Source organism: Oncorhynchus keta, chromosome 8 (genome assembly GCF_023373465.1).
Source record: "Oncorhynchus keta strain PuntledgeMale-10-30-2019 chromosome 8, Oket_V2, whole genome shotgun sequence".
Taxonomy (NCBI): Eukaryota; Metazoa; Chordata; class Actinopteri; order Salmoniformes; family Salmonidae; genus Oncorhynchus; species Oncorhynchus keta.
In genome coordinates, this window is record NC_068428.1 from 22768037 (window position 1) to 22782211 (window position 14175).

At 43.2% G+C, this 14175-nt stretch overlaps 1 protein-coding gene across 6 annotated transcripts in view; it reads left to right on the forward strand.

Annotated features, from left to right (window-relative positions):
- The window catches only part of nhsl1b (NHS-like 1b), a 181843-nt gene that overhangs the window by 118122 nt on the left and 49546 nt on the right, over nt 1-14175 (forward strand). The window contains exon 1 of one of the 6 annotated variants that reach the window (XM_052523853.1): nt 1106-1892. The exons of the other annotated variants lie outside the window; for them this stretch is intronic. Within the exon in view, the coding sequence (XP_052379813.1) occupies nt 1571-1892 (322 nt within the window). The 5' untranslated portion in view covers nt 1106-1570. Of the gene's footprint in view, nt 1-1105; nt 1893-14175 lie in introns of those variants that run through there. 6 annotated transcript variants of the gene reach the window in all.

The window sequence follows — 14175 nt, forward strand, 5'->3', positions numbered from 1 at the left end:
AGTCTAGAATAACACACAGCTCTATATGTAGTGGCCTAGTCTAGAATAACACACAGCTCTATATGTAGTGGCCTAGTCTAGTGGTCTAGAATAACACACAGCTCTATATGTAGTGGCCTAGTCTAGAATAACACACAACTCTATATGTAGTGGCCTAGTCTAGAATAACACACAACTCTATATGTAGTGGCCTAGTCTAGAATAACACACAGCTCTATATGTAGTGGCCTAGTCTAGAATAACACACAACTCTATATGTAGTGACCTAGTCTAGAATAACACACAACTCTATATGTAGTGGCCTAGTCTAGAATAACACACAGGTGGACCGTTGTTGCAGAAAAGGCGAAACCTTTAACTGTTGTCTAGATGTGTCTGTGTGTCTCTTTGTCTGTTTCTGTCCATTTTTGTCTGTCTGTCTATTTGTCTGTGTTTTGTCTTGTTCTATTTGCATCCTCCAGGTCACACCTGTAATGACTGGCAGTTGTCATCTAAGGTGCCACACACGCTGGCAGGCTGACCGTTACACCAGGGTTAATTAGCAGCAGGATGGCGTCCATCTGTAGTGCTCTCCGTGTCTGCTGTCTCTGTAAAGGGACTAGGACTAGATAATCTGGAATTACAGATTAGACCTATAAAGGAGGGGGGAGAGGAGGAGAGGCCAAGGGGCAAAGCTGATGGTCAGTTGGAGAGAGAGAAGAAAAGGAGGGGGAGAAACTCACCTCACGATACTCATCCTTCACACACTTTGTGCTGGAGAGTTGCTACTCGCCTATTCACCAGGGGTATCTCTTTTCATCACCTCTTGCATTTGTTCTAGAGGGTGTCTCCATCCCACATACACCCTGACTGTGTTCCTCTTGAGTTCTACACACTTCGTTGGAGTATTGAAAACCAGTGAGGAGCGTTTTGGAGAAAGTTAAAATTGTGACGTGAGAAGAATCATATTGTAACCTCAGCTATTTCCTGCTGGGGGTGGAGACCTTTGTTTAAACACTTTTACACATTCTCAGAATATTTCACCACATTTCTCCTGGTCTTTTCGGAATTGGAATCCAACTTTTTTTTTTTTTAACCGAAACTTCCGATTTGGGGTTTTTGCTCAGTCGGATTTGGTGTTGATATTTTTGAGGTGTGCTGGATTTTGGAAGATTCACCGTATTTGTTTTGGAAATAGAGCTTGTAATCTGACACTGCATATTCCTCCCTTTTGTCAGGCAAATCAATGCAAGTCAATAGAAGCCCCTGAGAGAGAGAGAGAGAGAGAGAGAGAAAGACAGAACAAAAAGAGAGGAGGAGATTGGGAGGGGGAGAGGCTGCCTTTTGGAGATTGTGGTCTGGAGGGAGGAGAGTGTCCCCTGCGGGTTGCAAAAACTTAAAACCATGAAAACCAGCCCCTCCCATCCCTTCATCCTTCCTGGAGAGAGGGGGGTGAGAGAAGGGGGAGTCCTATTGAGGGTCTAGGGGCTTGAGAAAGAAAATAGGAGTGTGACACACACGCACACACAAGCCCCTGTACCAAGTGGGAGGGCAGTGAGGGGGGCTCGAGGGTCTTAGAGACAGAGAGAGGATGATCGCATATGTGCAGTGCCTCTCCTCCAAGCCGGTGGTCAGCTGCTGGCACAAGGCCGCCTGCTATGAGGACTCGGGAGGGAAGAAGGCTTTCCACAACACCTCCGAGATGGGCAACAACCTACCAGTCCAGCCCCATGCTTCAGGGCCCATCCGTAGGTCCGAGGGCAGCCTGCGCCGCCGCCTGCTCTCCACCAAGGTCCACCAGAGACAGGACTCTCTGTGGACGCCCAAACCGGGACTGCTAGGACCCGAGACCAAGGGCTCCTTGGGACACACACACACCTACCAGGATGGCCAAGGTAGAACTTCTCACCAAGGTAGAACAGAACACACTACTAAGACTGGAGTCGGTCGGCTTTAGAATTAGGGTTTTACTGGTTGTGTGACAGGGACAGTAGTGTTTTGTTTGGTTCAGGCTGTTGTGTGCTGTTGAGACACACGTGGCTGGAACTGTTGGACTGCAATGGTAGATTGCTTTATATTCTAATCTATACTATAGTGTGAATGCAGTGTTTCCCCTATATTCCACCTCTGCTAAACCAATGGTAGATTGCTTTATATTCTAATCTATACTATAGTGTGAATGCAGTGTTTCCCCTATATTCCACCGCTGCTAAACCATTGCTTCCACTCCAAAACATTGGGATGGTAAAACATTTTCAGTGTAAACTTAAACTACTGAAACCAGATATAAAGTGTGTAGAAAATATTGTAGAGTTATATATTTTTAATAAGAGAGAACTAACAATCACCAAAATAAAAACTAGACCGTTCGGAAGAATCTACAATTCCAACAAGGTAATGTTCCCCCAAAGAAATTGTAACTCAGGTAGCATAAGCCTTTATAAAATGTGTAGAAATGATCTTTAAAACTGCACATTTTCTCTTAGCCCCATGGCAAAATGTGTAGAATTGATCTTTAAAACTGCACATTTTCTCTCAGCCCCATGGCAAAATGTGTAGAATTGCAGGAAAGTAGCTTTAAAACAGCAACGTTTTGTTTCTGCGGCCAAGAGAAGGGCCTCTAAAATGTTGGGTCGGAGACCGCCCATTGGCCATGCCCACTTCTACAACCCCTCCCCATACCCTATGCTAACTTTGCCACTGCTGCTGAAAAAATCCTAGGGGAAACACTGGAATGCTCATAGTGGCTTTGCTGCATACAGAGACAAATCTGTTGTTGTGAACAGGCCTTGTCAGTAATGTTGTTTTAGACTATCCTGTTGGAACAGTGTTAGTGTGTTTCTATGGGAGACATGTGGTACAGCCACTCTCAACCCGGTGCTTTGTCTCCTCCCATTATGTGATTTGCAGTAGTTGTAATTGTTTGATCTGTGCCGTCTGTCCTTGTTTTTTTTGTGTGTGTGTGTGAGTCAGAGCGAGTGTGTGACTCCTTCGTTGGGGGTCATTTGTTGTGCCATCAGGGTGTGCTGTGGTGACCTCTAACCTTTGACCTGTGAGTGGTGGCAGAGGTTCTGGCGGCCGAGCTGAGGGCATCAGGGAGTTAGTTACACGACCTCTGGGAGCAGAGCCCAGATATTACCATTACTTGATAGCACATAAACAACCCATCCATGATAAAAGTTAGTCTTTAGTATTTTTCTTTCTAGGCCTTTCTCTTCCTAAATTCTAGAAATATGCTGAATGTTTTGCAGTTACTGTAATGTATGGGTGCCGTGTGTGTGTATTTGAGTGTGTGTCCAAACATGTCAATGCATGCTGAGTGCAGACACCGGACATCAGAATGTGCAGTAAGATACACAAATAAAGAGGAACCCTGAACCATAGCCGGCAGCTGGGGGTGATGGGACATCCCTGTGTTGGACTGTGACAGAGATGACAGGATGTGGTGACGTGGGGGACAGTAGTAGGTAACAGAGGTGACTGACTTTCACCTTGGAGAGTTAATAAAGAACCCATCGAATGGGGTGAGGAGAGAGGAGGTTTTTATAGTCATTGGTCAATAAACAAACTGTTGCTAGACTAATACTGTACTGAGTCTTTATGATATTGCGCTTGCTCTACCAACTGAGCCACAGAAGGACCATAATACTGTACTGTGTGTGTGTGTGTGTGTGTGTGTGTGTGTGTGTGTGTGTGTGTGTGTGTGTGTGTGTGTGTGTGTGTGTGTGTGTGTGTGTGTGTGTGTGTGTGTGTGTGTGTGTGTGTGTGTGATGAATCACTTATTCTTATGTGTTTAGCGTAACAATGCGAGCCAGACTAGCGTCCCTGCTCAGGCCTGTTTTGGTTAATGCGCCGTGACAGCTCAAGATGTTGCCCACATTGGTACAGTATTGTGCCTGCGCTGTACGTTGTATTAACGCTCTAGTCACGCTGTATTTACGCTACGGTGAACAGACGGCAGCTGACACAGAGCTTTGAGGCTAGGTGTAATTCCTTCCTGTCTCTCTTGTACATCTCTCTTCCTCTATGCTCTTCTTCTCTATATACACCTTCCACTTTATTCGCCATTTTCCTTCCTGTCTTACAATATCCGTTCTCTACCCATTCTATCTGTCTTGTCTCTCTTCTCCCTCCTCTCTCATGTTCTTTAGTTACCAGTTTAGATGTGTAGCAGGTGTTCTCCAGATCCTCCATAAGCCCCCCCGTGGGCATACACACGCAGGTCCATGGTTTGACCAATCACAGCCAACAGCTCCCCCGGGGGCCCAGAGGACCTCTGAGTGGCAGAGGAGCAGGCTTCCTTCTGGAATAGTAATGGGAAATGGAAATAGGCCCTAATGAAATCAGTGGGCTTTTTTGAGAACTAGAGGGAGGTGAGGGAAACCTGCATGAGGAATTTGACTGCGGTTAGTGTAAATGAGAGTGTTTGTCTTGTATCAAGCCTTACATATACATCACGTAACTCCGGAAAACTATTTTCCCCCTTTCAAATGTTCAATTTTTGATACGGAATGTTATCAGATCTTCAACCAAATCCTGATATTAGATAAAGGGAACCTGAGTAAACAAATAACACAACAATTACGTATTTATTTCATAAACAAAGTTACGCCACACCCAATGCCCCTGTGTGAAAAAGTAATTGCCCTCTTACACTCAATAACTGGTTGTGCCACCTTTAGCTGCAATGACTCCAACCAAACACTTCCTGTAGTTGTTGATCAGTCTCTCACATCGCTGTGGAGGAATTTTGGCCAACTTGTCCATGCAGAACTGCTTTAACTCAGAGACATTTGTGGGTTTTCAAGCATAAACTGCATGACCCAGCTGCGATTCAGCTCCTGTTGAGTGGAAGGGGGCAATTACTTTTCAAACAGGGATGTTGCATAACTTTGTTAATTCAATACATAAAATAAAATAATATTTGTAAACTCATGTTCTCTTTATCTAATATTAGGTTTTGGTTGAAGATCTGATAACATTCAGTATCACAAATATGCAAAAATGAAATAGAGAAAATCAGAAAGGGGGCAAATACTTTTCCCTGCACTGTACATGAAGCTCTTTCCTCTCCTTCTCTCTCTCTGATCTGGTCAAGACTTCCATTTACCTTGACCTCGTTGGTCATATCTCTGTGACATGACTGAGGCTGACGCCTTAAACACGGTCGGCAGCACACCTTACATCGGACCGCATTACCCGTTTGGTCAAGCACCTCTCCTTTATCCAGTCATGGATTAGCATGGTTTATAGCTATACATACACAGCTATAGGAGAGGGGATCGCTGAGGAGATGGAAACAGAGGTTGAGATGAAGGATAAGAGGATTTATTTCATCGTTGAAAACTAGACAATGGTGTCAACCCATGCCCCAGAAGTGTGTGTGTGTGTGTGTGTGTGTGTGTGTGTGTGTGTGTGTGTGTGTGTGTGTGTGTGTGTGTGTGTGTGTGTGTGTGTGTGTGTGTGTGTGTGTGTGTGTGTGTGTGTGTGTGTGTGTGTGTGTGTGTGTGTTTATATGGCCCCTGCTGAGGGAGGGGAACACAAAAGAAGTCCTTCCTCTGCCTGATTAACTGTGGGATTTGAACAGGAACAGTCACAAAGACACATTGTTACACATTAGTCCCACCCCCTACAGACACACACACAGTTTCCCTGAATCCCACCATTGGCGGGTTGAAGACAAAGTTTGAGAAAGTGTGATAGCTGATCTTGGTGGGATAGAGGATTTATCCCAAACAGTTTATTTTTCTCACTCGCTCTCCCCCCCCCCTCTCATTCTCTCTTGCTCTTTGTCTTTGTGTCTGTCTCTGTGCCCCCCCCCACACACACACACACAAACACAAACAATCTTGACTACAGAGTCACGAATGACCCATAATGAAAGATGTTTGTTCATAAACGCTGATCATTTCCCCAAGCTTACATGTCTCTGATGAAGTGTGTGTGTGTGTGTGTGTGTGTGTGTGTGTGTGTGTGTGTGTGTGTGTGTGTGTGTGTGTTAACTCGCCTGTGTGCCTCACCAACCCCAAGTCTAATTCAGTTACCCTGGCTCTGCCCCTCGGCATTGAATGAAGCAGTAATTGGTGCTGCATGGTTAGTTCTGTGAGTAATGGAGGGACGCCTGCCTTGTTAAGCTCTAATAGGTGACAGTTCCATCATGTGTGGCTAAGACCTGAGTCCTCCTGTCGGTCTGTGACAGGTAGTGGGGCTGCACACTGTCACATCTGTGTGACTTTTACTTAAGGAGTTGATTACATTATTAGGGATAAACCTGTGGTTTATTTTCTGAGCTTGGCAGATGCCCCTGTAAAGGATGGAGAGCCCCCTAGTGGTATAGTGTGTGTATGGCTGGAGCCTGATCTTATGAATTAGATTAAGACGGCCGTGAGGACATACGAAGGGCTTTGGGTAAGTCAGTCCGTATCCGTATCGGTATAATATAATAATATATGCAATTTAGCAGACGTTTTCATCTAAAGCGAGTTAGTCACAAGTGCGTTCATTTTACGTATGGGTGGTCCTGGGAATTGAACCCTCTACCCTGGTGTTACAAGTGCCATGCTCTCTACCAACTGAACTAGAAAGGACACCCGTACCTCTTGGGGTCTCCCTCTACACCTCTTCCTCTTTCATCCCCCTCTCCCTCTCATGGTCTGGGCCCCTGTCACCTGTCTTACGTGTGGATGTTTTACAGATGTGTGTGAGGTGACATTCCATTCTGCCCAGCGCTGACACATTGCAGAGAGGGTTGAGTTGAAAGGCCATACAGAGTTCATCTGTACTGACCTGCTGTCTAATAGTATTAACAGCCTGAATATGTGTAGCTAGGTGGAGAAGCCTGTTTACTGCTTGTGTGTGTGTGTGCGTGCGTGCGTGCGTGCGTGCGTGCGTGCGTGCGTGCGTGCGTGCTCGCTCAAGCATGCAGTCCTGTTTTCGGCCTGTAGTGTGCTTTTTGGAGATTAATTTCCAGGAGGCTAGTAGAATATTAGGCTGATAGGATGGAGTCATTTGTGCAGTTCCATGTCCTCACTACAGCCCGAGCCATATTTAATTCAACCGTAGTGCTGTGTGTTACCCTGCTTCATTTATGCCTAGTACAGGATAACAGTGTTTAAGCACTAAATGGCCTGGCTCAAACTCATTTATTTAATTACTTCTCTGATCAGATTGGGCTTTTATCAGCTCCAAGCTGCTTCCACTGAGGTCTTTCTGGGTTGCTCCCAATCCTACCCCTCATACAATCAGATTGGGTACTGCATGTTTTAGTGACTACAATTGCTTTCAGAGGAGAGTTGCATGATTATTCACAGTTGCACCTTGCCCTTTAATAAGGGGGTTGAATAGCATAATATTATCCTTATATTATTCTTATATTAATATTATTTTTCATTCTCAACCCCGGTCCCATAGAGCCCAGCCCTTATCCTACTTCCTTAGACATAGTCCTAGGTCCTCATTCATAGAGCCCTAGTCCTCAGTCTTAGTCCTAGGTCCTCAGTCAGTCCTAGGTCCTCAGTCAGAGAGCCCTAGTCCTAGGCCCTCAGTCTTAGTCCTAGGTCCTCAGTCATAGAGCCCTAGTCCTAGGTCCTCAGTCATAGAGCCCTAGTCCTCAGTCATAGTCCTAGGTCCTCAGTCATAGAGCCCTAGTCCTAGTCCTCAGTCATAGAGCCCTAGTCCTATGTCCTCAGTCATAGAGCCCTAGTCTTATGTCCTCAGTCATAGAGCCCCAGCCCTAGTCCTAGGTCCTCAGTCATAGAGCCCTAGTCCTCAGTCATAGAGCGCTCGTCCTAGGTCCTCAGTCATAGAGCCCTAGTCCTCAGTCATAGTCCTAGGTCCTCAGTCATAGAGCCCCAGCCCTAGTCCTAGGTCCTCAGTCATAGAGCCCCAGCCCTAGTCCTAGGTCCTCAGTCATAGAGCCCTAGTCCTCAGTCATAGAGCGCTCGTCCTAGGTCCTCAGTCATAGAGCCCTAGTCCTCAGTCATAGTCCTAGGTCCTCAGTCATAGAGCCCCAGCCCTAGTCCTAGGTCCTGATAGAGGAATTTCTAAATTCCTTATTGTTTTACAGCCAAAACCAAATTCGCACTCGTTTCTAATTCATTAATGAGGTGTAAGTTCATTAATTATGTATGAAGTAGATCGAGACCAGTCTTAAAAGTCAGGTAAGAGCGTTTAATTCCAGAGAGTACTAAATGCATACACACATTTCCACAGGTGAAAATGACGTCAGCGTTTTCCAAACGTTCTATTCCACAAGCAGAGGGGCCCCCTAGCTTTTGAGCCTTCGCGTTATCAGCACGAAGTCAAGGCCAGTCAGTATAAATCAACATTCTCGACAATCTGGAGATGGCCCGAATGAACTAAGGAACAGACCTTCATTGTTACTAAACTCCTGACTACATTATATACAATTGGGAAAGGGAGCAAGAGAGAAAATTCACATGTACAGTACATTATAGCATTTGGACTAGTCAGTTCTGATTGGAATGTATACATAATTAGTCATTTCAACCATAATTTCCTCTATCAATCCTCCCTTTGATCAAATATTATACATTCAAATCTACAAAATAAAAATATTATTATAAATGTTTACCCGACTCTTCACCCACCATCAATCAAATCTAACCTTAACTCCAACTGTTTTTAAACCTAAATCAGAATCATAACTCCTCTTTCAGGATTTTTTTTTACAATCTTTATTAAAAAACAGTTTAATCATTGAAACAAATTACAATCTAATTCCCCTTCATCTCAACACTATTCTCATCAAACATAAATTCCCCACAAATGACAGATCCAGATTCGTCTACTTCCTCTGTAGACATGCCTTCAGTCCTCCACAGGTCAGAACCTGGAATCGGCCCATAACGCACCATCTGTAGTGTCATTGATCTCTCCAGAGTCCTGGAAACAAGGCCTTGCACACAGGGAATTAGACAACCGCCGCATAAAATTAAAACAGTCATGCAGGTGGATGCCGCCCATAACACAGTGATTATAACATTTTTCCATTTTCCAAACGTACTATCAAACCAATTAGTCAGGGAAGTATTCACCCCAGAGTTTTCTGCCAACCCGTGAGCCAGGGTGGTCAAACCAGCTGAGGCTTCGGGCACTGATTCGTCCGGAGCCGTGTTACCCCGGGATGTAAGACATGGTCCTGATTATCACGCCCACTTCCCCCTTTTATCTAATGCAATTCTATTCTGTCAGTTCTTCCAGCTCGTTGCTTCAGTCTGTTCTACAAAACCTTTAATAACACCTTTGGTATTCCTGCTAAAGCGCTGTTGATTATCATAACTATAATTAATCCAGTCCACGCTCTTGTGAGAGTAGAACCCCGGAAATGCTTAACTCTAATCCTGCTAGGATCTGATTTCTTGCTTTGACTCATCTGGCACCTCTCCTGGAACCCCAATGTTATCAATGTATACCTTGTCATCAAATGACCCAGATGAAGTGCTTCTCTTTTCCCTTTTAGATAACTTCATGTCCTGTTGCCTGTGCACATGACCCACACAACCACTAGGTGTCAACACTGGCCCATTTTATTTTATTGAAATCCCCAGAGTTCAACCAGCCTGTCAATTCAGACATGGTCTCGTCAGTGGTCATATTCTCTGTCTTATTGCAAGTACTAACTTCCCCCACGTATTTCCCATGTGTACTGTATCTGGCCAAACAGTAATATTCTCCTCTCGTCACGGTAAAGGGAGGAAGTCTTGATTTAAGGGGAACCTGGGGATATAAATAGTGCAAATCAATACAACTGTCATTATCTGGCATTCCTGCTTTCATGAACAGCTTTACCATACCGACCCACACTCCTCTACCCAGAACCGTACTAGGGTGTCGACCAAGACCTGGTCATCTCCCTACCACAACCGTTGATCCTTTTCATTTCTTATTTAAAGAGTTAAGCATTTCCTTATGCCACTCCACTCTACCTTTTTCCATACTGGGTGAGTGGATTCATATAGCCCTCTCTCCCCATGGGGTATGACCTGTGTCCACGATCAATATGGGAACCTGCACCGATATCTCTTATATTTTGGAACAAAATCCTCACCGTCTAAACCATGGGTCAAATTACCACTCTCCGCATATCTAGTAGGACGTGCTGTATCAGGAACATGTCACCCACGATAAAACAGCTTCAGACGAACAGCTTCCATGTGAAGCCCCACCCTCTCCCCTAGAACACATCGCTTAGCAAGAGCCAGACACACTTTCACTTCTATGAACAACAACAGTGAGGAAAGGACAGGTAAGGTATTTTTCATTCGAGAGATGGCCCCCAGAATTCTGTTAATTCCAGTTCTCCTCTCGAACTCTGTTATTGTTCGACAGCGTAAAATGTGTCTTACCCTCCCGCAGTGCGATATGAATCCGGGTAGCTCTTTCAGCTAGCTGTCACCAGGAGCCCTTGGTATGGTCCCCCCGCCAGGCCCCCGGGACTGGATTGAGTGACTTCACCTGTAGTTCACCTGTAGTGCATAAACTCTTGGACATACAGGTTTGGTTAATAAAACAGTTTCTTATTCGTTCTGTTTATTAGCTAAAAAAAAAATGTATGAGTTAATTATCCCGTAGGTCACATCCTATTCTAGAACACTATTTACCCATCCCCCCTTTGTTACCTGGCTCTGCCCAGGTAACAACCTTGCCTTATTCTTACACAATGACTTAGGTAAGATTTAGTGAATTATCCTTATGTCTGACATTATCATTTAGGAGTGTCCCTTTCATTTCCCACATGTCCAATTCTCGCTTTTGTCTCCACTCAGTAACTGTTATCTACACACTATGTTATCTTTGCTCGTCCTGGCTCCCCTTCTAAAACTTCTCTGCTCTCCAACCTTCAAGGTCTCTGCAGTGCGGGGGAGGGCTCTTCTGTCTGCCTGTGGCTCTGTTTTTCACATTCCCAAATTTGAACTACATGCCTCACCGTTTGGCTTTATCTAAACTCATGGATTTTCTTTTAGAAAGATCATGTCTATGAGCGGCTTTTCTCTGAAGTCCTTACATTTCCTTAATCAATCTATCTTAATCCTAACAATAATCCTAAATCATCATAGATGTCCTATATTCCTGTTAAATGTAATACTATTTAAAAACTTATAATCTAATAAATGCTAACCATATTAAAAATCCTTCCTACACTAACAAGCCCTCTCCTTGGGGACCCTCAGTATTCTATCTGACAATAACATGGATTTAATATGTGTTGCATTAATTACCTGAATGGGATGTTTAACCCAGTAGTAGCAGGTTCGGTCCAGGGGTGGTAGAGGAGTGTGTCTGGCCCTGGTTCGTCTGGGACCTCTGGTTTTGGCAGTACCTTAATAGAAAACACACCCATCGTGTCTGACACGGTCCTTTGTAGTCCGAGGGTGTAAGTGCCTGCATCAGAGAGCTTAATAGTTTTGATGGTTAGTAGGATTTCATCACCTTTACAAAGTTCAACAGTGCTCCCAGGTTTCCCCCATATCATGGAAAACCTATCCACCTTTGTGGGATCTCCTATGCCATAAGGATATCCTCTTCTCCAATCCTAGAACTGTCCCAAGTTGGTTATTACGTAATCCCCATACGGACACCCTCCCCCATTACACAGGTAATGTCCCCCGTCTTTTGACACTTCTGTACACGGGTGTTAAAACCAAACAAAAATATCTCAATTTCTTCCCTGCCCTGTTGGCTCAAAATATGTTATCTTCCCCTATTTATTCTCAATGACAAATATGACTTTCTCTCTGTTACAATACCAAATCCCTAATAGCCCATTCAAAAAACTTCACAGCTAATTTTATAAGACAGAATCCTGAACCACTTTCTCATTTGCGGTTCAAACAGTAATTCTAAGCCCTCAACCAAAACTGCTTCATTTCTAATGAATTTACCTTAAAACTAGTAACTCAATATGACCCCATTCATTATACAAATGACTCTCCCCTGAAGCTGATCAGACCTCAGAAGCCAGTCATGATAAGGTCAAAAGGTCATACCATATTAGACATAAAGAACCCTTTATCCTTACAATAGAAATAGTCACCAGTATAATTCAAACCCATAAAAAAAACATCTCATAAGGTTCCATATGTGAGCGTGCCTCTTTAAAATACCCTTGCACTAAAACAAATAGTTCTAACAGTTGTTTTATATATATGTAATTTGCAGACCTTTTTCAATTTGGTCGTTTAAAGCTGCTCTCTCCCCCACTCTCCCCAAAATTATAATCCCAGGAGGCCTCTAAAAGTGAGACACCACACCCCTAACTATCATTCACTAATGCTACCTCGAATCAGAAACTCAATAAGTGAACTATAACTAAAACCTAATGATAATTCCCCTTTGACTCAAATCATTAATCATAAGTTTTAAACATCGTCTACGGATAGGTTTACTTAAATGACCATGCTACCTTTAGATACAATTAACCCGATAACATTATTATCCAATGCATTACTTTTTCTCTCTGCCGCAAATGTCGTACATTTCATAGTGTAAGGAATCCGTAATTTAATCCCCGATATTTAATAAATATGCATTCGCATTCCCTCATGGCTCCTTTAATTTACTTACTTTTGGGTAACTCCCATCCGTCCCGGAACAAAGAGTTCTACCTAAACCCGCCAGAACACACTGTTCAACTAAGTTAAATCAAACCCTAAAATTGACCATAACTAGTAAACAAATAAACAAAACACTTTTATATCAACTTCTGAAAAGTTACTCGAAACCTCGATCCACACACTAACAGCCATACGATTTGCTCCGTTATCCCCAGTGACAAAAGTGCCTCGCTAGTGACGTCATCATCAAGCGCTCAACCTGCCAATTCGTAGCGACTTCAAATGAATTGTAAATAATTCTTGTTCGATTAACCAAACCTTATTTATCACAACTGTTCAAATCCTGAATTATAATTTACCACCCCACCCAACATCTCTAAATTCGCAAATTTTATAGAAGCTTTTCGATGGGCATAAATCATAATTGTCTCTTTGTTATCATTTAGAATCCATTTTGCTCTAAGTACCTGTCTCGTCTTTGACTTAGTATTTTAATTACAACTCTCTTCCCAATACGTTATTCACTTGTCTAATTACAAACTCAGACCAGCATTAGTGAGTGTACGCCTTAAAAATGCCTTGTCTCTGGGAACAGGGAAATCCCCTTAACCCAAACTTACACTCCTACAACGACACCCAATAATTCTGATGATCCCTTCACGTCGTTCGTTTTAAATCTCTTGATGTATCATGTAACTTATTTTTCTATCTTCGACTTGTCGTCCCACAATATTTTTTCCACTGTCATACACTCAAACCACTGTGATTACCGTGCACGGCCCCTTTTAAGATAAGACATTTTATTTGTTCCCCGCAATGAGAACGGAAAACAGATCATTTTTAGAATACGTTACTTTTTGTTCAAATGCACTGGCGTTACCTTAACCAAAAATCAATACTCGGAAAAACAATCACAACTTTTTACGATTAAACTATTCTTACCTAATTTATAGTCCAAAGCGTTGCACTATATAGCCCCATTGAGTGTCTAGCAATTCCGTTGCTGGCTATAGCCACAAATCTGCCCGCCTTTATAAAATATATATTCCCTATTCAGATTGAGCTCAGTTCCAAATTCTAATCATCAGAGTAAACCCAACCGAACTTCTCAATTTACTATACCCTAACATTTAAACGCCCAAAGTTTTCCCTCAGTTCCCTTTCTTTACTCGATTGTCGCCTCTGACTTCCCCACAGTTAAATTACAACCTGTTGACGATTTTTTCGTGGAGTGTTACACTCCCGGGCGAAATGTCCAATTTTGTTACCATTAAAACATCTTGTATTTTTCTTTTGACTCACCTTATTCATTTTTCTCGACTTTATTTCCTTCTCTAACTCCGTTATACCTCTCTCGGCTTCAGCGGGATCCACATAATCCTTGCCGTTCCCTTGTAGCTATGGTATCTAATCACTTATCTATGCCTTTCTATATCATTTTTAAATTCTATGTGTGTGCAGTTCTATAAATTTGTAATTTACCGTTACTTAGTTACTTCTAGTTATTATTCTGTCTGCCTATGTGTGTGTTCCTTTAAAAATAATCCGTATGTATTTTCCATCCTGTGAACCGCGTCCATAGAAGACTTTTGATCGGACATCCCATTTCACCCATAGGATA